General features: G+C 52.4%; 16 protein-coding genes across 16 annotated transcripts; 10 read left to right on the plus strand and 6 right to left on the minus strand.

Moving 5' to 3' along the window:
* The first annotated feature begins 89 nt into the window (after nucleotides 1-89).
* BD324DRAFT_679698 (cytochrome C1 family-domain-containing protein) lies at nucleotides 90-1,385 on the plus strand. Its single transcript, XM_022019050.1, has 7 exons — nucleotides 90-205; nucleotides 260-657; nucleotides 698-766; nucleotides 804-935; nucleotides 974-1,041; nucleotides 1,080-1,180; nucleotides 1,219-1,385. The coding sequence occupies exons 1-7, from the start codon at nucleotides 149-151 to the stop codon at nucleotides 1,324-1,326; spliced, it is 933 nt and encodes a 310-aa protein (XP_021873074.1). The 5' UTR covers nucleotides 90-148; the 3' UTR covers nucleotides 1,327-1,385.
* A 992-nt stretch (nucleotides 1,386-2,377) lies between these two features.
* On the plus strand, nucleotides 2,378-3,530 carry BD324DRAFT_618856 (hypothetical protein). Its single transcript, XM_022015088.1, has 4 exons — nucleotides 2,378-2,623; nucleotides 2,669-3,055; nucleotides 3,099-3,392; nucleotides 3,435-3,530. Exons 1-3 carry the CDS (start codon nucleotides 2,560-2,562, stop codon nucleotides 3,116-3,118), a joined length of 471 nt encoding a protein of 156 aa, XP_021873075.1. The 5' UTR covers nucleotides 2,378-2,559; the 3' UTR covers nucleotides 3,119-3,392; nucleotides 3,435-3,530.
* On the minus strand, nucleotides 3,258-3,993 carry BD324DRAFT_318054 (hypothetical protein). Its single transcript, XM_022012472.1, has one exon. The coding sequence runs from the start codon at nucleotides 3,879-3,881 to the stop codon at nucleotides 3,429-3,431; it is 453 nt and encodes a 150-aa protein (XP_021873076.1). The 5' UTR covers nucleotides 3,882-3,993; the 3' UTR covers nucleotides 3,258-3,428.
* Nucleotide 3,994: 1 nt separating this feature from the next.
* BD324DRAFT_318053 (hypothetical protein) lies at nucleotides 3,995-5,146 on the plus strand. The gene has a single exon (XM_022012471.1). The coding sequence runs from the start codon at nucleotides 4,112-4,114 to the stop codon at nucleotides 5,054-5,056; it is 945 nt and encodes a 314-aa protein (XP_021873077.1). The 5' UTR covers nucleotides 3,995-4,111; the 3' UTR covers nucleotides 5,057-5,146.
* A 95-nt stretch (nucleotides 5,147-5,241) lies between these two features.
* On the minus strand, nucleotides 5,242-6,966 carry BD324DRAFT_641367 (hypothetical protein; the record flags this gene model as incomplete). The annotated part of the gene is made up of 7 exons (XM_022017419.1): nucleotides 5,242-5,307; nucleotides 5,345-5,771; nucleotides 5,792-5,963; nucleotides 6,000-6,456; nucleotides 6,494-6,658; nucleotides 6,695-6,793; nucleotides 6,841-6,966. 7 exons carry the CDS (start codon nucleotides 6,964-6,966, stop codon nucleotides 5,242-5,244), a joined length of 1,512 nt encoding a protein of 503 aa, XP_021873078.1.
* A 104-nt stretch (nucleotides 6,967-7,070) lies between these two features.
* Nucleotides 7,071-8,275, minus strand: BD324DRAFT_618864 (cyclin-like protein). The gene is made up of 6 exons (XM_022015089.1): nucleotides 8,079-8,275; nucleotides 7,922-8,030; nucleotides 7,745-7,882; nucleotides 7,495-7,706; nucleotides 7,281-7,459; nucleotides 7,071-7,240 (listed from the first exon to the last, which is right to left on the minus strand). Exons 1-6 carry the CDS (start codon nucleotides 8,234-8,236, stop codon nucleotides 7,161-7,163), a joined length of 876 nt encoding a protein of 291 aa, XP_021873079.1. The 5' UTR covers nucleotides 8,237-8,275; the 3' UTR covers nucleotides 7,071-7,160.
* Nucleotides 8,276-8,739: 464 nt separating this feature from the next.
* On the plus strand, nucleotides 8,740-9,768 carry BD324DRAFT_318225 (hypothetical protein). The gene has a single exon (XM_022012473.1). The coding sequence runs from the start codon at nucleotides 8,883-8,885 to the stop codon at nucleotides 9,432-9,434; it is 552 nt and encodes a 183-aa protein (XP_021873080.1). The 5' UTR covers nucleotides 8,740-8,882; the 3' UTR covers nucleotides 9,435-9,768.
* A 444-nt stretch (nucleotides 9,769-10,212) lies between these two features.
* BD324DRAFT_618868 (hypothetical protein) lies at nucleotides 10,213-11,885 on the plus strand. The gene is made up of 5 exons (XM_022015090.1): nucleotides 10,213-10,740; nucleotides 10,780-10,935; nucleotides 10,976-11,082; nucleotides 11,120-11,409; nucleotides 11,462-11,885. Exons 1-5 carry the CDS (start codon nucleotides 10,518-10,520, stop codon nucleotides 11,601-11,603), a joined length of 918 nt encoding a protein of 305 aa, XP_021873081.1. The 5' UTR covers nucleotides 10,213-10,517; the 3' UTR covers nucleotides 11,604-11,885.
* Nucleotides 11,886-12,034: 149 nt separating this feature from the next.
* On the plus strand, nucleotides 12,035-14,503 carry BD324DRAFT_618870 (hypothetical protein). Its single transcript, XM_022015091.1, has 10 exons — nucleotides 12,035-12,428; nucleotides 12,474-12,851; nucleotides 12,892-13,207; nucleotides 13,244-13,375; nucleotides 13,415-13,701; nucleotides 13,741-13,829; nucleotides 13,867-13,976; nucleotides 14,012-14,105; nucleotides 14,144-14,266; nucleotides 14,304-14,503. The coding sequence occupies exons 1-10, from the start codon at nucleotides 12,061-12,063 to the stop codon at nucleotides 14,471-14,473; spliced, it is 2,067 nt and encodes a 688-aa protein (XP_021873082.1). The 5' UTR covers nucleotides 12,035-12,060; the 3' UTR covers nucleotides 14,474-14,503.
* BD324DRAFT_649304 (hypothetical protein) lies at nucleotides 14,495-15,925 on the minus strand (the record flags this gene model as incomplete). Its single annotated transcript, XM_022017967.1, has 7 exons — nucleotides 14,495-14,620; nucleotides 14,661-14,719; nucleotides 14,757-14,919; nucleotides 14,970-15,106; nucleotides 15,151-15,610; nucleotides 15,662-15,757; nucleotides 15,797-15,925. 7 exons carry the CDS (start codon nucleotides 15,923-15,925, stop codon nucleotides 14,495-14,497), a joined length of 1,170 nt encoding a protein of 389 aa, XP_021873083.1.
* A 248-nt stretch (nucleotides 15,926-16,173) lies between these two features.
* Nucleotides 16,174-18,919, plus strand: BD324DRAFT_598559 (P-loop containing nucleoside triphosphate hydrolase protein). Its single transcript, XM_022013892.1, has 7 exons — nucleotides 16,174-17,616; nucleotides 17,657-17,811; nucleotides 17,851-17,997; nucleotides 18,048-18,222; nucleotides 18,261-18,527; nucleotides 18,567-18,735; nucleotides 18,778-18,919. The coding sequence occupies exons 1-7, from the start codon at nucleotides 16,255-16,257 to the stop codon at nucleotides 18,864-18,866; spliced, it is 2,364 nt and encodes a 787-aa protein (XP_021873084.1). The 5' UTR covers nucleotides 16,174-16,254; the 3' UTR covers nucleotides 18,867-18,919.
* Nucleotides 18,920-18,987: 68 nt separating this feature from the next.
* On the minus strand, nucleotides 18,988-19,306 carry BD324DRAFT_649306 (hypothetical protein; the record flags this gene model as incomplete). Its single annotated transcript, XM_022017968.1, has 2 exons — nucleotides 18,988-19,096; nucleotides 19,158-19,306. The coding sequence occupies 2 exons, from the start codon at nucleotides 19,304-19,306 to the stop codon at nucleotides 18,988-18,990; spliced, it is 258 nt and encodes an 85-aa protein (XP_021873085.1).
* Nucleotides 19,307-19,546: 240 nt separating this feature from the next.
* On the plus strand, nucleotides 19,547-20,644 carry BD324DRAFT_618876 (cytochrome c/c1 heme-lyase). The gene is made up of 3 exons (XM_022015092.1): nucleotides 19,547-20,136; nucleotides 20,203-20,307; nucleotides 20,348-20,644. The coding sequence occupies exons 1-3, from the start codon at nucleotides 19,586-19,588 to the stop codon at nucleotides 20,598-20,600; spliced, it is 909 nt and encodes a 302-aa protein (XP_021873086.1). The 5' UTR covers nucleotides 19,547-19,585; the 3' UTR covers nucleotides 20,601-20,644.
* A 22-nt stretch (nucleotides 20,645-20,666) lies between these two features.
* Nucleotides 20,667-23,361, minus strand: BD324DRAFT_649308 (hypothetical protein; the record flags this gene model as incomplete). The annotated part of the gene is made up of 6 exons (XM_022017969.1): nucleotides 20,667-22,224; nucleotides 22,267-22,418; nucleotides 22,461-22,558; nucleotides 22,595-23,032; nucleotides 23,072-23,208; nucleotides 23,270-23,361. 6 exons carry the CDS (start codon nucleotides 23,359-23,361, stop codon nucleotides 20,667-20,669), a joined length of 2,475 nt encoding a protein of 824 aa, XP_021873087.1.
* Nucleotides 23,362-24,196: 835 nt separating this feature from the next.
* Nucleotides 24,197-25,006, plus strand: BD324DRAFT_618894 (hypothetical protein). The gene has a single exon (XM_022015093.1). It carries the CDS (start codon nucleotides 24,248-24,250, stop codon nucleotides 24,986-24,988), a length of 741 nt encoding a protein of 246 aa, XP_021873088.1. The 5' UTR covers nucleotides 24,197-24,247; the 3' UTR covers nucleotides 24,989-25,006.
* Nucleotides 25,007-25,521: 515 nt separating this feature from the next.
* Nucleotides 25,522-26,392, plus strand: BD324DRAFT_649310 (phytanoyl-CoA dioxygenase family protein; the record flags this gene model as incomplete). Its single annotated transcript, XM_022017970.1, has 2 exons — nucleotides 25,522-26,232; nucleotides 26,288-26,392. 2 exons carry the CDS (start codon nucleotides 25,522-25,524, stop codon nucleotides 26,390-26,392), a joined length of 816 nt encoding a protein of 271 aa, XP_021873089.1.
* Nucleotides 26,393-26,497: the final 105 nt, after the last annotated feature.

The following is a 26,497-nucleotide window of genomic DNA, read 5'->3' on the forward strand; positions in this document are numbered from 1 at the left end:
GTCCACCAAAAAGGTGCCACATTCAATGTCGCCGGAAAATCCCGATGGCTCTCACCTCTTTGCCCATCAGCCAGTGAGATGCAAGCTATTTCCTCACTGGCAAAGGGGACAGCGATCCAACGATCTAAGTCTCTCATCGTCTCCAGCCATGTTGACCCAATCATTCGCCAGGATAGCGGCGAGGTCACTGAAGAGTGCTCCTCAGGTAAGCGAGGTCCGATCCGACAAGTCGCTGAGACCCTTTTCCCCCCTCCCCCAGGCCCGATCCTTCTCCCAATCCACACCTTCATTCGCATCCCGGACTGCTCTTTACGGTTCATCCCTTGTCTTTGCCGGGACACTGGGATTGTACACACACCTCTATGGTCTACCGAGCTTTTTGCCAGAAGCCAGTGCAAACACAGCCGCGGAAGAAGGCTTACATCCCACCCATTACCCTTGGCCTCACAGTGGACCATTCGAGACATATGACCACGGTTCGATCAGAAGAGGATACCAGGTCTACCGAGAAGTCTGCTCGGCTTGTCACTCCCTCAACCGAATCGCTTGGCGTAATCTTGTCGGTGTTTCTCACACCGTAGATGAGGTCAAGGCGATGGCAGAGGAGGTCGAATACACCGATGGACCCAACGACGAGGGTGAAATGTTCCAGAGACCGTGAGTAGGGCGTAGCGCCTCGAAACTCACAAGAGCGCAGTGGAAAGCTCGCCGACTACATGCCCCCGCCATACCCCAACGACGAAGCCGCCCGAGCAGGGAATGGAGGGTGAGTTTTGGTGGACTGAACTGGGTGCTGATGGCAGTGGTTTGCCCCCCGACCTTTCCCTCATGATCAAGGCTCGACATGGAGGTGCCGACTACATCTACTCGCTGTTGACTGGATATGTTGACCCGCCTGCTGGGGTCAAGCTCGCTGAAGGAATGAACTACAACCCGTGAGTCAATGAGGAGCAGCCCAAACCTGACCTTTTAGCTACTTCCCCGGTGGTGGAATCGCCATGGCCCGTGTCCTCTTCGACGGTTTGGTCGAGTACGATGACAGTGAGTCAGACATCTTCGGCAATCGCTGACTGGACCAGAAACACCTGCGACCACTTCCCAAATGGCCAAGGACGTGACTACTTTCCTTTCTTGGGCTGCCGAGCCAGAACACGATGAGCGAAAGAAGATGGGAATGCAGGTGAGCTAAACATGAGGTTATGTTGGCTCATATACCAGGCCGTCATTATTCTCTCTGCCATGTTCGCCATCTCTATCTACGTCAAAAAGTTCAAGTGGGCGCCCATCAAGAACAGAAAGATTGTATACAACCCACCAAAGGAGTAGGGCGAGACGCAAAGGGTATCGCCGGTTCTTTTGTGCTCGCATGCATGCACTCTTAGATCTAGGCGAGGCGCGAGATCACACACATCCAGCATTGAGGTCTTGCCTTGCTCTCAGAATCTTGGCTCAAAGTGGATACAAGGACAACATTGGCATCCTGCGAAGCCGATACAGAGTATCGCTTTGTCGTCAGCCGAGGTCCATCCAGCTACTCACCTATGTAATTCACTAAGCTCTGCCCTGGGCTCCTAGGGCAGGGGCCATGAAAGCAGCCCAGACATTTGACTGTATCCACCGTGATGTCGAGGGGAGGTTTGGCAGGTTGAGATGATCTATAGTACCTGTCAGTCTCAAAGAGGGATCCACGAACTCGCAGATCGGATCTGCTCGAACTTGTTGGACTAGTCCAAGGAGCGATCTGGGTGTCTTCAGCGGGATCATCGACTGCAAAGACATACCAAAGGTGGAGCGCACGTCTGAGGGGTAAGAGCGCGAGGTTGACAGTGCCATTCGGCCGGCGAGGTCCAATCGATGGGCCGATCACTCATTTTCCTCTACTCAAGTCAGACATCGACAGCGACATGATGAGTAGAGTGAGGTATGCAAGATGATCGAGGACAAGATATTGAACCTCCATCGACGGAATGATGACACCGTATGGTACGATGATGGAAGTTCACCAGTCCAAAGGACCTCTGAGAACATCAGTGGCATTGTGGCACGTCTATTCAACTTTTTAGGAAAGGACCCTGACTTGTCATCTTCGAGCCTATACAGATTGTTCAGCTCCGAACAATAGAGGGTCGACACCGTGTAAAGTCTTCGATGTTCGAACGGGGCCTTCTGAATAGTGTCCATGTGCTACAGGATAGCTTATCTTCAGCCAAGACCGGCAACTCTGAAACATCGGGAAAACATGTTTCGGATTTTTCTTCGTGTCAACTCAAAAGCTCAATCATTGGAAGCGTCCTGAATTGTGAGCAGATCGATGCCCAGGACAATCTATTGCTGGGGGGGCGCTTATGAAGACTCAGTTGCGTGTCGGAGGCCAGACACACCGCTTGACGCGTTCGACCTAAGCCACAGGAAGTACTGCATGGAAGAAATACCGCTCAGTCTCACCTAAAAGCAGAAGTCAACACCTTCCAGCCGACCCAAGGTCTCATTCGTATATTGTCGAAATCTGAACCTAGTCAATCTTCTCGCAGTCACATACTGACAAGACATCGAATAAAGATGGAGATGGCGGGTAATACCTACGAGACCAAGTCTCAGTGGACGTTCTTCAATAAGTGGTGGTCTGTGGAGACTTAAGCATGCAGTCGAGTGGGCTTCTTTTACCCACCCTCGACTTTCCATCCTCTTCGCTCTCGAAACCCTCTGTACATTTCTTGCTGTGCAAGTCTTGTCTTCCTCCTTCTTCTTCTCTCCTCCGTCTTCAGTCAGGCAGGTCCTGATTTTCACCTCTTCTCCGCTCCGCCCTCCTCCCATCACATTCCTTTACAGGTCTACCGTCCCCCGACTCTCTTCCCCCACCCGTCTCCGGCAAACGACAGCGTTCACGATGGTGCACCTCAACCCTCTCTCTCTGTTGATCGGCGCAGCTGGACTATCCGCTGCTGTTGCTCTTCCTGCTGGTCAGGCTCGAGTCCATCAATCATCACGTCCCAGTACGACTTCAACTGCAGACCTGGTCAGGGCCACTGTGGATTTGAACCCTCTGCACATTCAAGTGAGTCGCTTCTATGGGTGTCCTTCGACTAATGCTGCTCTAGGCCGTCATTGCACGAGATGAAGGACTTGAAGCTAGACATAGCAACAAAAAGCACCATGGTAAAGGTAGAAAGCATGGGAAACACGGCAAGAATCGTCGTGAGGAACAAGGGGCCGACAAGCGAGACTTTGTCGGAAAACTCGGACGACGTGCGAGGAATCGAATGCCTCAGGGACAATCCCAACCTCATCGCGCTGCTGAAGACAACCAAGGTAGTGGAGATGCCCAAGCGGGTGATGGTCAATCTAAATCGGACATGATCAACGTCGATTTGGGAGATGGACCGCATGATCATGTGAGTGCGGACACTGAGAGGATCACCTGACAATGATCACAGCACGGCTCCCTGGTCAACGTACAGGCCCGAGACCCCCGTCATCGTCACTACTATGACGATGATGACTGGGAACATGACCATGACCATGACCACGACCACGGACACCACCATGGACACCATCATCATCACAGGTCCTTGGATGTCGAAGACGGGCAGCTGGAGAAACGTCACTCGGGACACAACGTCGTGATCGTTGATGACAGGCACCGACACCGACACCACGGCCATGGTTATCGACACGGCGATACTATTGTCAAGATTCATAACCGAGATGGACTCGAAGCTAGGAAGCCTCGTCACCCCGTTGTGATTGTCGAGGACGGCCACGGACGACATGGGCATCACAGACACCACACAACTGTCGTTGAGGCCAGAGATGGCGATCTCGAAGCACGTCGTCACCGAGATAACGACTATGATCACCGACACCACCATGGACACCATCATCACCACCACCACAAGAGGGACGACTCTGGGATCCCTGATGGATCGCCAGGCTACATTGACGTTACAGTGGGTGTCCACGTTGCCTTGCAGCACTTGCTAACGCCTGCGCTCCCCCCGCCCAGAGCCCCTCCTACAACTCGACCTCCCCCATCACCATCGCCTCGTTGGTCCTCTCCACTGACAATTCGACCGACTCTAACTCGACATTCGTTCTCAATGCATCGACCAACATGCGAACTCGAATGTACCTATCACCGGTTCACCCGTCTAAACCTTCTACGGACGGTATCGAAGTCAATCTCAAGATCCCAGTCTTTGTTGCTTCGACAGCCACCACTGAGCAGTATTGCGCCACGTTCGATGGGGCTCCCTCTGCACCAGCTCCCTTGACAGTCACGCCATGCCACAATGCCACTGACCCTCATGAGAGCCAAATCTTCCTGTATGACTCCAAGACAGGCGTCATCTCCCCCATGTGGCAGGCTACTCAAGCGACTCTTGCAAGTCTACCTAGTATGAGTGGGGATGATGTAGCCGATAGTGGCGATATGAGCTCTGGCAATATGACCGCAATGGCTGGCGGTGACTCCTATGACGACGACGATGAGAGTGCAGATTACGACGAAGATGACCTCGCAACTCCGTCGGCTTCTGCCTCACCATTCTACGCCAGCGCCAGCCCCTCTCCCACCGTCATGGACTACTCCACCTTCACCTACACGTCTTACTCTGCCTCGATCACCTATTCGGCCATCCCATCCGCCAGTGCCATCGCCAGCGCCAGTGCCAGTGCCAGTGCTTTCCCGAACGACGACATCGAGGCCGCAGCGGTACCCAGTCCCTCGGCATTCAGCTCTGGAAATGCTTCCAACGTCACTCTTGTCTTCACTCCCGCATCTGCCTCCGCCACCGACCCTGAGTCAGAAGAGGCTACCGAGATGGGATTGAATCCTTACCCCGAGGGTGACGCCGTCAGGACCGATCCAAGCGCTAGTACAAGTGCCACGGCCACCGCCACTTCATCCTGGCTCTTCCACTCGCCTACCCCTGAGACCGCCTCCACCTCCGCCTCGAGCTCTCTGCCTTCCTCATCTGCCGCTCTGAGTCGACGAGCCGCTGAGCAAAAGCTCTTGCAATCGCCTGACAACGTACGTGGCGAGTTCACTCTCTGCTGACGATGGAATCAGGACGCAGCAGCTCCCTACACGTGAGCATCTTGATCCCCGACGCTTGTCCTGACTTGCTTATCAGCTGATAGACATTAGCTGGCGTTGGAATCCGGCGACGTAGTACAAGCATGCATCATACATGACAACAGGCAAAATGATCACAACGTACACATAGATGATCAGTGTATTTCTCATGGTTTCCAGTACCAGACTGGACCATTTGGCGAATGCTCCTCTTTAAGCGCGTCTGTCCAGATCTGAGATGGGTCAGCTTAGGACACATCATATACACACCCCAAAGAAACCTCTCTTGGAGCCGCGTCCGCCGACTTGTACACACTCCAGCCTCCAACGATCTTCCCCACCATAGCGTATGACCAATGTCCATCTGACCTGTGGTGGATCATCCGCCGTGAGTTGCACGACACCACGGACAAAGCTTGCCGACGAGTTTGAAGCAAAAGTGATGGCACTGCTCTGCTGGACAGATGATCCGTGAAAGTATATGGGAGGGAGGAGTGATGACGTCGGTAGATTGGTCTCTATTCGAGGCATCGGCTCCGGCTTATAGCCCTCCCTATCGATGACGAGTTCCAGTCGCATAAGGTCCCCCACGGCCTCGTGGTATCGTGTTAAGTCCAATGTATTCAGCGATCGTCTCAGTTGGATCAGTCCCGGTTCGTTGAGTGTGATCCAATCGGTATAGCTGAGGTCAGCCAAGCTTTGGAACACCTCACTCACTCTAAGAATGCATATGAACCGCACCAGACGCCTTCGACACCAGCCCAATCCTCGACATTTGACAAATCGTTAAAACCCCAGCCCCGCGTCGGCTCTATACCATATGACATTGGAGGCAGAGCTTGTCGCCAGGTATCTTCACCCATGAACAGGACGTCCTTGGCGTTGCCCACTGCTATTCAGCCATGGAACTTTGTCAGCTACTCACTCATGACAGAACCGACTGCATCTACTAATGTCCAGTCTACGGTCCCGTCCGGATTGAACGGGCCCCAATCATTCTCCACCGAATAGTTTGACGCGCCGTATACCATCTCCCTGAGCCATCCCCGCTGTTGCCTGTGGACTTCCTCGTCGCTGAAATCAGGGCTGAGAAGGACATGCAGACGCATCAGGTCGGCATTGACAGCACGTCGCTGTACCTGTCTATTCGGATTACCAGGTTGAGCACGCAGCGGTCTCAAGAGCGGTTTGGTTTCCGTTGTCGAGTGTTCAAAGTAAAGATCCCGAAAACCTTCGGACTGGAGCAACGACGATAGCAGTATGCCATTCGGACTTTCATCCGTTTCCAGTGGATCCTCGTCTGATGAAGAAGGCGCCGTGGTCGCTGGCAAGTCGAGATACAAATCCAGAAGAGTCGAAGCGATTAAATCGAGATGTGAGACCTGACATCAGCGTCTGTCTCTGAGGCGAAGCGCTAACTAGATCGTCCTTGTCCCAGGTTCTCAGCATACGACTGACGAGCTCTCTATCTTGAACCTGTTTGCGCCAGTTTGGCGGTGGTCTAGGAGAGCAGAATGCACCTGCCCGTTTGGGATCGTCGTATCGCTGGAGATAGATGTCACGCCATAAAGCAGAGTCGGGATTCTAGGGTTTCAGCGTCGCTTGTCCCCATTTGCTCACATCGTAAATGAAAGATCTCAGCTGGGAGCAAGTTTTGGCAGCTTGAGCGATCGCAAAAGGGTCGTCCGCACCAGAAGTGCATAGCACGCGATGTAGAATCTAGACGAATTTGAGCTACATCCTTTGGGTAGGAACTTGTCACTTACCTCGGATGGTGATTTGAGTAACCGGCTCTCTGACTCAATGGACATTGGACTGAGAATGATACTATCGGCGGAAGACTGAGAGAGGCTCGAAGACAGCGAACCATCCTCGCTCATCTTCTCTGTCATGACTGTAATCCCCTCACGGTCGCTATCGCAGGTCGCCGTGGTCTAGATGGACGACCTCGGGGTCGCGGATCTCAAAGTGGAGGTTGTGAGACGGTGGCAAATGTGGCGGAAGCAAATGATGCATGCAAAGACTATGGATACAACAACAGACGCATTGAATGGGTTTGGGTTTCAGGACTCTGTATGATTGACGTCTACTCGTCTCGAATCAGATCTACCAGGCCTTGATCTATCAAGTCCATGCTTGAGTATGCTCGTACGCGAGCACAAAAGTCTTCAAATCGTCAGTGGTGGATCTAGCGCCCCCGACTCACGTTTGATCTGCTCAACAGTGGTCTCGTCGTTTAAATCGACAGTGAATGCCGAGCTCGCCTCGGAGTTTGACTTGATAGCGGAAGAGATAGACATGTCGTCCATTGCAGCGAGAAGAATCACGAAAACTCCAAAGGCCAGGATGTGAGGATGGGTCGTGACGACCAGAGGCGTTTGCGCACTAGGCTCAGCCCGGGTGGACGAAATCCTGCTCACATGACGTTGAACAACCCCCAGCCCAGTTCCAGTCCATTTACTTTCATCCATTTTGGTACAGCTTCGCCATTGAGATTGAGTATGGCGCGTCGAAATATTGTCCAGTGGTTGATTATAGCCATATCGAAGCACAGCGCTTCAAGGGCCAGCTCCTCGACGATCAAGATTTCTCTCTCCCATCGCTTGTACTCCAGAGATTGTGGAGGGTAGGTCTGATACGGGATGAGTGTGTTTCCCCCATTCCACGTACATCCTTGTTGTTGGGGTCTGGTTCCCAAGGTAGCGCCCCTGGTTCCCACTTGCTCAGACACGCATTGACAATGTACCTGAGCTTGAGAGAATCCTCGGCAATCTTCGATGCGAGGAAAAGCATGGCAGGTGCCACGAGCTGGTCAGATGAGCGGGAGCATGGTAGTTAGGAACCCACCTCTTCTGGGAAATCCTTGAGTGATCTTCTCATGTAAAATCGATGCACTAGCATCGCAGCAGGAGCCATTACGCCTCTTGCAGAGGGCGAATTGGCTTCTCGACCCCCTCTGGGATCGTGTTAGCAACGCGTGGGTCCCGTATGAAATTTCACCCACAACCCCGCCCTCAATCCTATACTCCGTACATACTCGATCGCTTTCTTCCTCCGCCGGAGCTCATCTTCCGAGGTAATCCCATCAAGTCGCGATGGTGTACGGTCCAAGTCTGCGTCGGTGAATAGCCATTGAGACTCTGCGGGTCCCAAGTCTTTCATCGAAGCGGAGCCAAGAGGCGAGATGAGGCGTGAAGCAAGTGGTTCTTGCTGTAGATGCTTATTCCCTCGTTGGACCGGCACCCGCCGCTCATGTAGAGGTTCGTTTGCTGTCACGTGATCCGACATGCCCCGCACCCGATGACGCCACGTGTGTCTCGCCAAAAAAAAAAGCCCTTCTCCCCCCAACGTTTTGTCCCCACAGAAAAAAGTGGGTGGGTGGTTTGGTGGTGCCCCCCCGGTTTCGGTTTTGACCTGGCGCTGCTGATGCGGCACTATACTAGAGCCACGTCTCTCTCTCTCTCTTTCATCCTCATCCTCTCACCTCCTCCTTTTCACGACTTGAGAAACATCCTTGGATAGGACCGACGCATCCCAACATTCCTGTTGACAACTGGCTGTCTTCTCTCCGACACACGGACCTCGTATCCCCAAGGATATTATATTATACTATCTACAACCCAAGAGATCGACTTGTCTCGCGTGACCATTCGTGCCACAGCTCGATCCCCCTTCACCCGAGACGGATAGGAAGTGTCTCTCATCTCTTGGCTGGCCATCCTTTGATCAGTCACTCCCTTGCTTCTACGCTACTTCTGGCCTCGCTAGGCTACTCGCTAGGCTACTCACTCACTTTCACCTGAAGAGCATGTCCCTCGACTTGGTCTCTTATCCTCGTCAAATCGACGATCACGACATGGACAACGACGAGGCTCGCAGCTCAGAGGAATCTGGATCCTCTCCCCTCTCTTCATCACCCGAGATGGAATCACCCGCCACGCTGCCCTCGCCTTCAAACTCACTACTCCCTGCCCCTCCTCACGCCTCGACCTCGCGGACAGCATCCAAACTCTCCGCATCCTCCGTGACCCGTCTTTCACCCTCGATCTACGCTCGACCCTGTGCTCACTCCACGACCACCATGCAAGCACCTACGCAACCTCGTACGCGTCCTCGAGGGCTCTCACCCCTCACTCCCAGCACCAACACCTGCAGTCCTTTCCCACCCCTAGGCGTTGGAGCTCTACCCAAAGCGCAACCTCTCGCTCGCGCCCTGTTTGCAAAGATGGCCAATGGTACAGATGTCCCTCATGCGGGCATGGGCAAGAAAAAGGGAGGTCAAAAGTTGATCGTCCCGTCCAAGTCATTTAAGACCAGTTTCGAACTCAAACTCACCTCGAGCGAGCTCGCGAGGCAGTAGGGCATGCCGTTTCTGTCTAGGGCTGTCCCAGATACTTGGTAGATGCTGTCTCTGAGGCAGCAAAGACGAGAGGGCTGGCCCGATCACGACCTACAACCCTGAACATACCGAGCATTTGATATTCATTCGATTTCGGACCTCACTTCCTTGTAAATACCACGACATTTGCCGCATATGTTCACCATCCTTCACATTGTGGATATTCATCTCCAGCAGACAAAGCAACCCAACCCCAGCCATCAACTGTAGATGTATGTAGGAGTAGACAAACAAGACATATCAATACGAGAGCACACACCGTATGCATTTCATTCCACATTGTGCCACTCTGTGAGTGCAGTGCTGCCACTCTTGCCTGTATTAACCGGCAAAAACTCAAATCCGCGGCACGACGTCCACTCGCTGCTTTCTTCTCAGACGCTTTCACTCTGTTCACCACAATACATCGCCTAAGGCAGCCACTGCGCGGTCAGTGAGGGATCGCATACGAGTGATTCCCTCTCCATTCTCACTTCCCTCTCATCTCATCCTTGACGTCTCATCATGTTCGCCCATCGCCCACCATCAGCGTCTCCGACGCTTGAAAACCCCGACGCATGGGGTCATCATCAATACACTTCATCCACTTCCTCGATCGGTCAATCACTTGCTCCTCCCAATTCGTCCGGCTATATGTATCATGACCAATCAACTGGTCCTCATCAAGGATCATCTAAACCCTCACATGGGCACGGAGCATCACAATCTCATGCCCTTGGAGGCCAACAACAACAGCAGCAGCAGCAATCCCGAAGAGCGCCTTCTCGTGATGGCAATCTAGGGTCTTCAAATCCGAACCCATATGGATCTGGACCTGGAGCCTCCCCATTCCTCTCCACCTCTTCCGCTCTTGGATCTGGTGGACCGACTCCGGGTGGTCTAAGACCTCCAGGGAAAAGTACAACGCCTCAACCTGGTCAATCGAATTTGTTGTTGAACAATCTCGCTCAGCACCTGAACAATCCACCCGCGCCGACACCCTATGGAGGCGATAGGAATGGGTCTGGTGGTGCTGGGGGCAATGTCAATCCAGGCGGGATCAATATGTCTAGTGTACTTGGACAAGGGAGCGGTGCGCCTGGAGGTGCTGGCAAGTTGCTCTTGCTGCCATCAGGATCGGCACCCCCTGCTGGATCTGAAGAGGAAAAAATATACATGCTCATCACAGAGCTTTTGGATCCAGAGACGAGAGAGACGGCGTTGCTGGAGCTGAGTAAGAAGAGGGAAATGTATGAGGATCTGGCTCTGGTCCTTTGGGGTGGTTTCGGTGAGTGATCCGCCGATACCTCTGTACTCACCCCTTCAGGTATCATGTCGTCGCTTCTGCTAGAGATCGTCAACGTTTACCCAGCTCTGTCGCCGCCTAGTCTCACGGCCCATGCTTCGAATCGCGTCTGTAACGCTTTGGCCCTGCTCCAATGCGTCGCCAGTCATTCAGAGACCAGGAGTCTATTCCTAAACGGTGCGATACCCTCCTCTGCATCTCAACTGACGAATCCCAGCTCACATCCCCCTGTTCCTGTATCCTTTCCTTAACACAACTTCCAAGACCAGACCGTTTGAGTACCTCAGACTCACCTCACTCGGCGTCATTGGTGCACTGGTCAAGGTGAGCGAGCCCATGGGGTATCAGGCTGACGAATTAGCAAAACGAGAACTCCGATGTCATCAACTTTCTCCTCTCGACCGAGATCATTCCTCTGTGCCTCCGAATCATGGAGACTGGATCGGAGCTCTCCAAGACAGTAGCCATCTTCATTGTGCAGAAGATCCTCCTCGACGATCTGGGTCTGCAGTACATCTGCCAGACTTATGAACGATTCTATGCGGTCGGGGCCGTCCTGGCCAATATGGTCCAAGCTCTAGTGGAGAGTCAAGCGGTCAGGCTGCTAAAGCACGTCGTGAGGTGTTATCTGAGGATGAGTGATAATCCGAGGTGAGTCACACAGGGGTAGGCGAGGACGCAGTTTGGCTTACTGGCGGAGCAGAGCCCGTGAAGCCCTCCGCGCTTGCTTGCCCGAGGCTCTCAAAGATAACACGTTTGCTGGACTGCTCAAAGGCGATATGGTCACCCGCAGATGTCTTTCGACACTCCTACATAATCTTAACGAGAGGCCCACGCAAGAATAGGCAATGTATCAACATTTCTTGCTTGGGCAGCCTCGAGGTCGCGTCTGCCGAGCGACAATGCGCAAATGTGCGTGCCGCGACGCACGATCCCGCTTCCAAGCCTGACTTGGCTCAACTAAATCAATCGACCCATGACTCTTCGAACGCTCATTTTGGCAAAGACACTGTCTCATCTCGGTCTACCTGGCATATATCCCCATCCCGACGTTGTGTGGCATTACAGCGGTTTTTTTAGGCGATCGCTGGGAAGAATGTACATTATGTATCAATGTTGAAAGAGCGAACCCGTGTGGAGCATCATTCGGTACAACAGATTCTTGACCAAGTCGTGGTCAAAATGCTGAGGGGGGGGGGGCATCGACGGGACCAAAAAAAAAAGAGTTACCCCAGGTCAACGAGACTCTACGTTTCAGAGTTGAAATTTCGAGTCGGGCGCATCTGGCATCAACCCTCTTACATGAGGATAAGACCGTATTCATCTCTTGTCCGTCCATTCTCAAGAACATTCAGTATCATGTCTTCTGCCGCAGCAGCTTCAAATTCGAGTCCCAATGATTTCACTCAGCCGTTGAACAAGACGGCTCACGCGTTTGACAAGAATGACTTTGACGCCATTCTATCTCGACGATTCTTCTTCATTCCTTCTTTTGAAATCTATGGCGGTGTCGCTGGACTATACGACTATGGTCCACCTGGATCTGCTCTGCAGGCAAACATTCTGGACGTCTGGCGAAAACACTATATCATCGAAGAGGATATGCTGGAGCTCGATACGACCATCATGACGTTGTCTGATGTTCTCAAGACTTCAGGTCACGTTGACAAGTGAGTAAAGCAGGAAGAGTGGACATTCCACTGACTCGGCATCAGGTTCGCCGACTGGATGGTCAAAGACTCCAAGACTGGGGAGATTTTCCGAGCGGATCACCTCGTCGAAGCAGTCATTGAAGCGAGGTTGAAAGGCGACAAAGAGGCTCGAGGTGTCACGGAACAACCTGCGGAAGAGGAAGGCGACAAAAAGAAGAAGAAGAAAAAGGTCAAGCACGTCGCTATCAAACTTGAAGATTCTGTCGTCGAGGAATACGAGAGTCTCTTGGCTCAGATTGATAACTATACTGGACCAGAGCTTGGCGAATTGATGAAAAAGCACAAGATTGTGAACCCAGAGACTGGGAATGACATGACAGAGCCAGTCGAATTCAACTTGATGTTTGAGAGTAACATTGGTCCCACTGGTCAAGTCAAGGGGTGAGTTGTGAAAAGACTTGTCATTTGCCTGACCTCCTAGCTATCTTCGCCCTGAGACTGCCCAAGGTCACTTTGTCAACTTTGCTCGTCTTCTCGAGTTCAACAATGGTCGAGTTCCCTTCGCCTCTGCTCAGATCGGTAAATCGTTTAGGAACGAGATCGCCCCGAGACAAGGTCTTTTGCGAGTCAGAGAATTCACCATGGCGGAAATTGAGCACTATGTCGACCCTACCGATAAGCGTCATGCGAGATTCAATGAAGTCAAGAGTGTCAAATTAGCGCTGCTGCCGAAAGATGTTCAGCAGGAAGGCAAGACCGACTTGACCTCCATGACCGTTGGTGATGCCGTCGGACAGGTAGGATCAGATACTGAGCGAGTTATTGACGGGTAGAAAATCATCGACAACGAGACGCTTGGTTACTTCCTTGCGAGGACACAACTGTTCCTCGAAAAGATCGGTATCGACCCGACTAGACTGAGATGCCGTCAACACATGGCCAATGAAATGGCACACTACGCTGCAGTGAGTCTGATTGGTACCGCTCTTTGCTGATCCCTCCAGGATTGCTGGGACTTTGAAATCCAATCATCTTTCGGATGGATCGAATGTGTAGGATGTGCCGACAGATCAGCGTACGACTTGACAGTTCACTCCAAGAAGACAAAGCAGCCACTTCGTGTGCAACAGAGCTTGCCCGAACCTCGCGTCGTCGACAAGCTCGAATGCGTGTTTGAGGCCAAAGCATTCGGATTGCAATTCCGGAAAGACGCTGGAATGCTCAAGGAGCACCTGTCGACCATGGAGAAGGAGCAACTTCAGGTCGTCAAAGACGACTTGGAGAAGAACGGGTGGGCGGTGATTTATTCTGGACCAGGCTAACATTTCAGCTCGGCCAAGGTTCAGGGTCCCGATGGCAAGACTTATGAAGTCACTTCCGACCTTCTCTCGATCAACCCGATCACCGTTACAGAGCATAGTGAGTCTGTCTTATATGAATATCACTCAAACTTCAGTCCGTGAATTCATTCCCAACGTCATTGAGCCTTCCTTCGGAATCGGTCGAATCCTTTACTCCCTGCTCGAGCACTCATTCTGGGCTCGTGAGCAGGACAAGGCACGAGGTGTAAGTCACTATCTGCGTGTCACACTCACGCCAAGGTCCTCTCCCTTCCCTCTGTCGTGGCGCCGATCAAATGCTTGATTGTGTGTCTGAGTCAAGATCCTCAGCTTCGAGTTCTTATCCATGATATCTGTGAGTCTGCGCCCCGCCGTGACGCTGGTTGACGACAGCCCGCAAACTCCGTCGAATCGGTGTCTCGAGCCGTGTCGACGACTCGAGCGCCTCCATCGGCAAGAAGTACGCTCGAAACGATGAACTCGGTACACCGTTCGGGTGCACAGTGGACTTTGCCTGTGAGTCGTGTGTTCACTTTCCGAGACTGACGTATAGCGCTCAAAAATGGCACAATTACTTTGCGCGAACGAGACTCTACGGCTCAACTCATCGGTCCCATCGACACTGTCATCTCCGTCGTCGATCAATTGGTCAAGGGCACCATTGACTGGCAAGGTGCCACCGAGCAATTGGACACTTACAGTGGGGTCCAGGACGTCGATTAGATGTTATGCATATAGACATGATCATGAGAGGCTGGCACCGACCAATGAAGGAGCTCTGCACACGCCGTCCTTTGTCCTGATCTTGTGCACAGATTTGGTCTCGGGATCGATCCAAGCTGCTTCTCGGGTGTCGAGCGTGGTAAAGCCCTGAATGACCCATCAGCTCGAATGTTGAGTTGTGACTCACGGGTTGAATAGTCTCAAAGATCTTCTTCTTCGGGTTGAGCTGTTCCTCTGGCTTTTCATCTGCGCGTCAGCTTGTGCCTATCGGCTCATGTCTCACTCTCATATTTCTCTCCTTCGAAGTAAATCCTCTCTCCAGGTTGACTGCCCTCTGGCGGCAGAACGAATTCCATTCCACCTTCGTCTTTACCGTCCTTGGACGACGCGCACAAGAGCATGGCGTACGATTTGACTCCACGCATAGTGACTGGTTTCAAGTTGCACTGAGTCACGGTTCAGGACAGTCCTCACATAAGATGGCGGGCCAGCTCACAATGACAATGATGGTCGCGCCTTGGATTTGCTCCTCCTTCATGTACTTGACAAGACCTGAGCATACAGTCCTCGGTTCTGCCTCTCCAACATCAATCTGCTCAACATACAGCGACTCGGCATCCGGGTGCTTTTTGACTACCAATTATCAGCATAATTACCCCCGCCTTGACTCGTCTCACCGTCCAAAACCTTGCCGACTCGCATGTCAATCATACTGGGCATAGGGGCCAAAGGTTCAGCTTTGGCAGGTTGAACCTTTGCAGGCTTCTCCTTCTTCTCCTTTTTCTCTTTTTTCTTGCTGTTTCCATCCTCTACACCCGCTGCACTCTTGACGGTCTCGACTGCTGAACCGACGACCGCAGCGGCGGTCGCAGCCACTGAAGAAGCGGCAGCAACGGCAGCACCGAACACACCTTCTTGCGCTGAAGCCGCCGCAGATGCATCCGCCTTGGGCTTCTTCTCCTTCTTGACCGCTTCTACGACTTGACGAGGCGGTATGGGAAGTTTGGAGATATCGATGTCGAGAGGAGGGAAAGAGTTCGGGAATTGCTTGTGGGCTGACTCGGTTGGAGGAAGGGATTGAATCTGGAGAAAGTATCGAAGCACAGAGGGTATGGAGCTGAATTCGGGATTGGAAGACTGATTCAACGGTCAGTCGAGTCTATAAGGGACAAGGTATGAAAGACCCACGATAGGTTGGTGGAGATGGCAGTAGAGCGAAACGTCTGCTGATGATGGAGCGTTTTCATAGAGGTACGTCAAAGGCGTAAGCTTGTCGTTCAGAGACTGTTCCGTCAGCTCTTCGGCCTTGTCATATACTCTCACCTTGAGATCCGCTGCCATGCTCTCCGTCTGAGATTCCAACTTTGAGATCTCTGCTTTGGCCTTGTCGTTCTCGCCAGCTAGGGATGGCTCTGCCTTTGTGGCGGCAGCAACGAATTCAGCGACTGACATGGTGCGACAGGAACGAGTGGTCAGTTGGGGTGAAATAAGCGCTCTTCTGTAGACCAAAGAAGCCAGAGCCCGCATACAAATGTTGGAGGCAAGTAAGTCTCTTGGAGTCTCCCCCGGTCGTCGAGCAGCTCGTCACGATCACTCGCTACTTCACTCGGTACGTACCGAAACTTGAGATCATGACGTGTCAATTTTTCTGACTCGGGACTGAGATTTTGCGAGTTTCAACTCAACTCTGCTTTGCTGCTGCTACAAAGAGGTCAAGACGTTGCCACTGAAGAGCCTTGCTCACCCTTGTACACCTTGGACAGTATTCACTTCTATACACAATGTCAGGTGGCCAACCGCCTTTCAACCCTGGAGCTTTCGAGTTCCGACCAGGTCAACAAGCCTTCATTCCTCGCAATCAGCAGCAACAGCAGCAGCAGCAGCAGCAGCAGCAGCAGCAACAGCAACAGGGACAGTATGACCCTTATGCAATGTACGGTCAACAGCCTCAGCAATACTATGGTCAACAACAGCAATCTTATGGGACATATCAACAGTACGGTCAAGGTCAGCAGGGCGGATATTACCAAGGACAGCAACCTCAACAACAGGCTTATGTCCCTCCATCGCGAGCCTATCAACCTCCTGCTCGCCAAGTCCAAGGCTTTCAACCCCCCAACCTTGGTACTTCCAATGCTGCGCCGTCAAGTTCTGTTCCTGCTGGAAAACCAGTCTCATTCAGCATTGGAGGTGGTGGTGCGCCAAAAGCAGCTCCATCACTGAGCATTGGAGGTGGCGCACCGAAAGCAGCCCCGTCACTGAGCATTGGCGGTGGAGCTCCCAAAGCTGCGCCATCATTAAGCATCGGAGGGGGAGCTCCTAAAGCTGCCCCCTCGCTCAGCATAGGAGGTGCTCCGAAAGCTGCCCCGTCACTGAGCATTGGGTCGAAGACTGAGTCGAAGGATCCTGCGGAGCCGAAGAAGGAGGCCAACGAGACGAAGAAGGAGAAGGCAGAGCCAACAGGCGAGGACAAGGACGAGGATGATTGGGCGGAACCCTCCGCACCGGTCAAGGCAGAAGCTGTACCTGACTCTGCCCCTGCCCCTACCCCTACCCCTGCTCCAGCTTCTGGACCCTCTTCCACTGTGGCCGAGTCTGCATCAGCAGCGCCTCGTGCGGCCGCTGCTGCCGATGCTTCCGGGTCCGATGCACCCTCGAAATCCGGCGCCAAAATCTCCGGGACTGCTACACCAACAAACTACACCCGAGCAGCTGCAAAGAATGACGCGGATGCGGTGTACAAGGAGCAGGCTGCAGCCGGAGCAGAAGCCATGAGGGATCTGTATGGAGATGATGCCAAGGACCCCAACGTCAAATCACACCTCAATATTATCTTCACTGGTCACGTCGATGCTGGAAAGAGTACAATGGGTGGACAGTTACTGTATTTGACTGGAGCAGTGGACAAACGGACAATGGAAAAGTACGAGCAGGAGGCCAAAGCTGCCGGAAGAGAGACCTGGTATCTGTCTTGGGCACTCGATTCCAACAAGGAAGAGCGAGCAAAGGGAAAGACTGTCGAAGTTGGACGAGCCTACTTTGAATCTGACAAGAGAAGATACACCATTCTGGACGCACCAGGTCACAAGACATATGTGCCTAGTATGATCAGTGGTGCCGCTCAAGCAGACGTGGCGTTGCTGGTGAGTCGATCAGGTGCGATTTGAGAGCTGACATTTTCAGGTACTTTCCGCACGTAAAGGTGAATTCGAGACCGGTTTCGACCGAGATGGTCAGACGCGTGAACACGCCGTTCTGATCAAGAACAATGGTATCAATAAGCTCATTGTCGTCGTGAATAAGATGGACGATGTGACGGTCAAGTGGGATCAGGCGAGGTGAGTCAACTTCTCTGCGACTTGTATGCTAAAATGTAGATACGACGAGATCAAGGACAAGATCACTCCGTTCTTAAAGAAGACTGGTTTCAACCCCAAGACTGACCTCACCTTCATTCCCGTATCGGCGCAGATCGGTGAGAATATGAAGGATAAGGTGGACAAGAAGATTGCACCGTGGTATGAGTGAGTAGTTACGAGCGTCAGTGCACCAGGCACTTATAATTCACCATCAGGGGACCGTCTCTGCTCGGCTATCTGGACGAGATGCAGATCATGGACCGAAATATTGATGCTCCATTCATGTTGCCTATTTCTGAGAAATACAACGAAATGGGTACAATGGTCATGGGCAAGATCGAATCTGGAAGGGTCAAGCGTGGCGACACGCTCATGCTCATGCCTAACAAGGTGAGTACGAACAATCGCTGCTGCGACTGACATTCCAGGCATCTGTCGAAGTTGCAGGTATCTTCAACGAGCAGGCTGAAGAGATGGACAACGCCTTTTGTGGAGACAACATTCGTCTGCGTATCCGAGGTATCTCGGATGAGGACATCACTCCTGGTTTCGTCCTCACATCCCCTCAAAGACCCGTCAAGACGGTCACTGCTTTCAAAGCCGATCTCAGTATCATCGAAACCAAGAACATCATCTGCTCCGGATACTCTTGTGTGCTGCACGTCCACACATTGGCTGAAGAGGTTACCTTGACCGTGAGTGCATGAGATCGGGGACGCTCGCTCAAGTGTCAGTCTCTGCTGCACTATTATGACAAGAAGACTAAACGCAAGTCTAAAAAGCCACCTCAATTCGCCAAAGTCGGCATGCTGGTGTCTGCTTTGATCGAGACTTCTGCTCCAATCTGTATCGAAAAGTGGGAAGACTACAAAATGCTCGGAAGATTTACCTTGCGTGATGAGGGTACGTTCATCCTGGTGGTTATTGTCACTGATCCGTTCGCAGGCAAAACAGTTGCTATTGGTAAAGTCACCAAGCTCATCGAAAAGACCGACGAGATGCCAGATGTAGCTGGATTAAAGGTCGGAGCGTAAACATATTCTTGTTGATCTGGATTTCATCATGCATTCTCCCTGTGTACAAGTACAGTGTCGTCGTTCATCGTTCAAGCAATGTCCTCCTCGTACAGTCGCCTCATATGCCCAAGCAAGCTCCTCATGCGCTCTCCTGTTCCGGTTCTTGAGCCTCCGCATCATATGCCGCTTGAACTCGCTCCTTTTCCTTCTCGAGGTCCACATCGAGTATCCGAGATACAGCCATGAATCTGGGGTGGGGGAGAAGAAGATATGTCAGCCATTGAAGTGACCATTTCCATGCCAGCTCACTGTGCCGCGTGATTCGCTCCCAGATGTCGCATCTTATCCAAGTGTCTAGCGAGTGCATCCATTTGAACTTCAGATTCTGCCAAATTTGTCTTCAGAGCCCGTAATCGCGAGGCAAGCGCCGCATAATGTCGTTGCTTTGCAGTTGACATGGCTTATCAAACTGGAAGGATAACTTCAGCTCTTTCGTCACTCGTCGTCTCTTCCCCGGGGGGGTAATGACCACTCACTCCAGCTCATCAGTGAGTGACAAGATGTTGGTGGATGTCCAAAATGTGTTGGACGCGTCTCGAAAGATTAGCCAACTGAAAGGTCTTGTTACGTCATCAAAGAGGGCTTCCGAATTTTTCCTAAGCGAGATCCTTATGAAAGATTTTTCAGACCATGCAAAGCGATCGTCAATCAGTATACCATACTATCAGCTCGCCAACATGCACTTCAACATTGGTTCATCCTCCTCTGCATCCTCATCTAAGATCGAGGTCCCCTCGCTGCCCGCCGACCATCCACCCGTCCCATCCTCTTCTCGTCGCCCTCCGCCATCATGCCCTATGCACTCTGAACCTTCTTCCGCTGCTCCCGCCAACTTTTTGACCGGTCAAGCCAGAGCTACGGGTGCCAAATGTCCAGTCCAACACGATACCAAAGCTAGTCTGAACCCGCTCAACTCGATCCCTCTGAACCTCTCAACTGCCCGTCAACCGGGACAGAAGATGGCTCTTCCGACCGATAGGGAAGCCTCAACTATTCCTCGTCCGCAGTCTAACGAAGATGGAGGTGACGCCTTCGGCGGAATCGGAGGAGCAACAAACGAGGAGAGTACCGTCTGGGAGTACCCTTCACCCCAGCAATTTTACAACGCCCTCGTGAGAAAGGGCTGGGAAACCCCTGAAGAGAGTATCGAGATGGTAGTGGCGATCCACAACTTTTTGAATGAAGAAGCTTGGCAAGAGGTCATGAAGTGGGAGAAGAGATTTCCAGGGTGAGCTAGCTTCACCTCTCTCAAGTCTTGCGAGAGAGAAGTCTCCCTAGCTTACCCAGAGAGCAGTGGTGAGCAAGCAAAATTGGAGCGATTCCAAGGTAGACCTGGAGAACTATCACCCAAAGCTCAGCTTCACTTGTGGGCTGGCAAAATCTTCCCGTCAAAGTTCAAGTGAGTCCTCCCTTTCTCTCGCTGTTGCTGATCATCGCAGTACCGAGCCGCCGTTCGATCGACATGATTGGATAGTCACTCGACCGGCGGTCCCGACCTCACCTAACGACAAGAACACCCCCCCAAAACTCATCACTACACGTTATGTCATTGACTATTACTCTGCTCCCCCGGACGAAGAGGGCAACCCCGTGTTCTCACTGGACGTCAGACCCGCACTGGATAATCTCGAAAGTATCAACCAGCGCATACGGGTGGGCCTTGAGGAGTGGAGGAAGGGCGAGGCGGCATAGTTGTACGGTTGCATCTCACTGCTCAAATGTATCTCATTCGCGGCAAACATCTCACATGATCCTACTCTATCGCGGTCTGACAGAGCTATAAAATTCTTCAAATGGTATAAGTCCAGAATCAGGTCTAGCGCCGGACATTGTGGTCCCTATACTCGTCCCTGATCTCGAAGACGCGATCGTACCGCTTCTATTTCTCCCACCACCCCGCCACGAGCTCGGTCCCTGAGCGGCCGCTTGATGCCTCTCCTCGGACACTGCGAGCTGCAAGTCCAGATCATGTTCTAGATTGACATCGTACAATGTTCCAGGGACGTCACAGAGCCTATCGTGCCGGCTCAAAAGAGGCACAGCGCTATTCGCAGCTCCCGAGGATAGAGATGAGGGTGGCTCTCCTTGATCTCTTCGTCTGTCGGCTCGACTATCACTCAGATCAGTAATGACCCTAGGTGTAGGCCGTGACATGCTGGGTCTGAGTGCCAAAGGAGTACGTATCCCTGGATCCAATTGCATCGTGAAGCTCGTCATATTGCTCTCTCGTCGTTCGGAAGGTGGCTGTCCATAGACTGACATGACCTCGCTAGGTGGCAAAGAGCTCATCCTGTCGATCCCAGACCATGGTGCCATGGAAAACCGAGCGTCATCAGTAAGCGCACAAGATGAGGGTTGTACCGATGCGTGGACAGTGGAAGGACCATGAATTTGAACGTGAGCCGGTGGACTCCTGTTGCTGGTGTTTGACGATCCATCCGCCACTGCCAGCATCCTTCTGAAATGCTCCATCTTTTCGTCTGACGCAGTGGGGAGAAGAGTCGCTGCTCCCGTGAATTGGATTCGCCCTTCTGAACCTTGCTCGATCGTCCCGAGACCGGCGCTATAAGGTGGCAGATTCGTCTGGCGTTTCATATCACCCGTGTCGGACCGAGCATAGCTCGAGCCGAGCAGAGATCGGAGAGGTCTCTGCCATCCTTCTGGTCTGTCATCCTTCAATGCTGCTGCTTGAGCTTGAACATTAGCCAAGAGGACGGCAGGAGGAGCACGGTGTGCAGGAGTCATCGGAGAATCATCCGTCGTACTCTCTCGATCAGATCTCGACCTGTGAGATTGACTCGAATCGCTGCTGGTGCTTGTACTTGTGTTTGTGCTTGCACTTGTACCTGAGGGGACGCGTCGCCATTCGGACGAATCCGTCGACTGTTGCGTGTGATGACTCGTGGTCGTCCGATGCGACCGATATGAGCGACCACTTGACGTGCTCTTTTGACTTCGATGGCTCCTACCGCTCCTACCACTAGTGGCTGAACTGGCTTTGGAGGGCGTCCTGAAGTACCCAGTATGGCCATGCTCGTAAGAGACAAACATCTCTATACTTGGATTGGACCAGTTCTTGTCGAATTCCATGATGGCAGGTGGCTTCTCATTCGATGGAGAAGGATGAAGCCAGATTCCAGATTGAGAGCTCGAATCAGAACCTCGAACGGAGTCTTGACGATCTCTTCGGCGGACGAAGAACCACCACAGGACAAGAGCCACCGCCACGAGCATAATGAGCGGAGCGAGAAGAAAGCAGATGAGTTTGCCTGCCGTTGTCGAGATGAATTCGGTGGATCCAGGTGCGGTCGTTGAGCTATGCCAATCAGCACTTTGCGCGCCTGCCTCGTGATCTCACATTCGAGAAAGGGTCACGGGATCTGCAGACAAGAGGAAAAAGTCGATGGCCATCTTCTGCTCCGACAAGCTCGTCATGGTGACGGTATGCGTCTGATTGGGGTTCAAGCCAGTAGTGAACCACAAAAGCTGGTATGGCATCGGCCAGGGTGCCTGGTAGCAAAGTCAGATCGGGTCCAATTGAACCTGACCTACTGTGAGATTCAGGCTCGGCATGACCATTTCATTGTCCAAAGCTACCGAAGCTGACCCATACCCTGGCCCGACCAGGCCATAAATGTAGAATGCAGAGCCTGATGATGAGCTCCATCGTCTCAAGCCGAACTCACCTGCGCCTGAAAAGGTCACTGACGCGCCCGTCTTTGAGGTAACTGAGATGGTCTTGTTGAAATCACTACCCAGCCCGTTCTGCTCCTCCAAGCTGGTATCGCTCTCCGAATCGATATGATTCCAAGCACCTTGCCAAGTTATACCGACCGGCCCAGCATCAGCAGACGAGTACGTGTCATCGACGGTCACATTAGTCATTTGAGCCGTGTCGGGAGGTCGAATACCATCGATCCCCCAGAAAATGACTCGTTGACCGGGCTCGATGTGACCAGTATCGTACTTGACATTGTGGACCCCGAGAGGCAGATTGAACAATGTGAATGGCTCATCACCTGTATCAGACGACTTGGTACAAGCTGGGACAGTGGCAGAATCATTGATGGAGACGGTGGCTTGGCAATTGTAGAAGGACGGAATGAGAAAAGTCATGGAAGAGGCTGGACGCTTAGTTGGACGGAGCCCAAGAGACCGCTCACCAGTCATATTGAACATGATGGTTGACTGAGAGATGGTTGTCAGGTGTAACGTCTCATCATAGCCATCGGACTGCATGGCATAGCCTGCTGTCCATGATGAGGATGAGGTGCCATTAGCGTAGGAGAAAATAGGTGAGCTGGTGTATCGGTGTCGTTAATGACCGTGCCTGGTCTCCAGGATCAGAAATCAGAACTCACCTGTCCGAGACGAAATACGAATCTTCGCCAGATCCCTCGGGAGCTTGGTCTTCACGACGTCGAATGGAGTTGGTCCCGGTGATGAATACCATGGAGACCTTGGAGCTGGGGTTTGCGTCCCCTTGTCCCATTCAATATTATCTCGAAAAACCCTGATGAAAGACCCCTGACGACCCGGGGTGGTTGGTTCTTTACTCTTGACGATCTGATTCGAAGTCCGTAGGCCGGTTCGGATTAGCCTCACAGAAGACTCTCTGAAGTCATTCAAGTATATCAGTACACTCGTGTCATTCCAACAACCCCCGCCCCCCCTTCCATTCGCTCTTCCTTACAGGCCCATACCGCTCATCCCCAGGGGATTTCCCCCATCAAGTCTCCTTTGGGGTGAGCGCTTTTTTCTCCCAGCACGACGCTGCCCCCCACCCCCTTCCCTTGGATCATCGTTCATGCTCTACCGAAAGTCTTTGAACGTCCCATTGTCCTAGTCCTCTGATTCAAAAGCTTCCTTTGATAGACTTGCGTTGGAAGAAAGGGGGTTCCCGGGGCATCAGCAGAGTAGACACAGCCTTTTGAGCTGATCTGATCTTCCCAAGCTCATTTCGTATCGACCGCATCCTATAGCGTCAATTTCCTATCGCAGCGATCTTCAGTTTCCGGCGGTACATGAGACGATTCTTATGCACACGTTTTTTAAAAAGAAGGATGTGTCAAACCAGGGACCGAGTGCATCTCCCTTGGTCACCTTGAACTCCTTCGGCTGGGTGGATTCAGTCTTATTCAGCAATGCAGGTAGGTGGTTGGGCCAATTGCACGATGGTCGAAGTCACCCCCTCTTTCGGATATTGCGCCGGGAAAAAGGATCAGTCTCTGCGAGAATACCCCGTGCCGCCACGTCAGCGTTCCTGTCGATCAGGTCATTTTGGATCTGTTTCTTTTCCGGGCTCAGTGTGAAAGCATTTTCCTCGGGGAGCCTTGAACATGTCTGCACAAGAGGCTGCGGGAGCAATGTCAGAACCACGCTTGGCCCACCTGGCAGCTGAGATCAGCGAGCTGTTTCAAGCCGACCAGAAGCAGATGGCAGAATTCAATGCGGCCACTTCAGATGACTCGGAGCTTCAGGCGCCTTACGCAAAGTACAAGGCAGAAGTACTTCAGACGCGTGATTGTTTCTACGACCCCTTCATTGTGGATCTCTGGGTCGCCTCGGAAGAGCATCCACCAGCCGCCATTACGACCGCACATGCGTTTAGGGAACGAGTCAACCGACGTGTGAGGGAGATTGTTGACGAACACGGATGGCCGAGACGGAAAGATGTCGGAGATACTGCTGGTATCATGTTTTTCTTCCTCTTTGGCCACGGAGACAATGATAACGAGTGGCGACACACCCAGCTGTCAAATATAGATCACGTCAACCAGGAGGACAAGCTCAATCCTAGACTCTACGGACACATGGTCGACAGACTAAGGGCAGTGGCCCTCAAACCTCAGCTCTACGGGACGATCATGGGTCCAGGGATGGAAAAGGGGACTGCGAAGCTATACGTCAAGACTGAATTCGATGAAGAGACGACAAACGAGAAGCGGAAAGCTATTGGGTTGGCTAGCATCGAGGAAGATCTCGAGAAATTCCGATCAGGCGCACAGATTGGGCCATATATGACCCCGATGATGGGTCAGCCATGGGATTTATCGGATGGTTATAGGACAACCGTATAATGTATGATTGAGACAGAGAATGACGGGGCAGTCTTTGGGCTCACGGAGAACTTCCAGCTTGTGCTGCACCGTCTATCAAAACAGCCGGATCAGGCCATGACATGGCAGACCCCATGCAGACACGATGCGGTTGCTTCTCCTGCGCGGAACGTAGATCCGCACCTCAACCGTTGAGGGCAGCTCTCACCCTCGTGATTGCAGTGCCGCTTGGTGTCTCGGTTCTCTCGTCATCTTGTGAGCTAATACATCGAGCTAATACATCGACCTCGACCGTCTTCCATCGAGTGGATCCAGAACGTCTCATGGGTCGTGCCGTCCCCCACCTTGGCAAAGGCTATCAAACCTTGATGGGTTAATGATCTTCCGAAGACCAATTTTGCTCAGAGTGGAGGCCATGCGGGGCTGGTGGGAGATGTACAATAAAGGTCTCCTTCCAGGTCATTGGCAGCTGCTCCCAAACGCCGACTTGAGCCAACGACAGTCACACACACATAAGAGGATCAATTTCGCGACAGCTGGCCCCCCCCCTTACCATGGTTTTCTCCCCTCTTCCAGCGCAACTAGTTGTCAAACCCGGCTTCGCAAGGGAGAGGTTCGAATCTACGGGTGTTGTTCTCGTCCCTGGTCTTTTGCAACACGACGAGATTGAGAAGATCAAAAAGACATTTACAGAGCACGTTGAACATTATACAGACCTGAACTTTGATGACCACATTGAGAAGGATGACATTCTCTCCCGGTATCCTCGGTTTGTTCATCCTCATCGACATCCAGAGACTGCGCCTGGAGAGATCGCAAGACGTATGATCATCGACAAGCGGATCCTTCAAATCGTCAAGGAGCTCTTTGATGGAGGGGAAGCATATGGCGCTCAATCCATGTTTTACTTTAAACCTCCGACGGCTAGGGGACAGGCGATGCACCAGGATAATCGATCCCTTCAAGCTCATCCAGAGACATGTCTAGCCTGTTGGATAGCGATAGATGATGCAGATGGAGAGAACGGCGGGTTGCTAGTCATTCCAGGGACTCATCGATCAGAGATCCTATGCCACGATGAGGATGCTCCCGCAGATACCTTTGACAGGCGACAGATCAAATTACCGCCAGGTTTGACACCCATTCAAACCGAGCTAAGAGCCGGAGATGCCCTGTTCTTCAACGGCAGTCTAGTCCATGGTTCCAGAGGGAACACGACAACCGACAGGTTCAGGAGGGCCTTGATATTTCACTATGTACCTCAGGTGAGTAAGACAGGGCCAGAGAGATATGACGATACACTGACGTGCTTGAACAAAGACCGCCACACAGATCAAACCTTTCTACCATCCTCTCATGACTCCCGATGGGAAGGAAGTAACCATCGAAGAATCTCCAGAGGGCGGACCATGCGGAGGTCCATGAACTAATGACATCTGAATCAACGAGCAGTCAACAATCGATAGAACATACTCCAAACAATGCACTAGTTATGAAGTTGAGGGTGTACTGGCACCGAATGCAGCGGTC

Source organism: Kockovaella imperatae, assembly GCF_002102565.1.
Source record: "Kockovaella imperatae strain NRRL Y-17943 chromosome Unknown BD324scaffold_3, whole genome shotgun sequence".
NCBI lineage: Eukaryota > Fungi > Basidiomycota > Tremellomycetes > Tremellales > Cuniculitremaceae > Kockovaella > Kockovaella imperatae.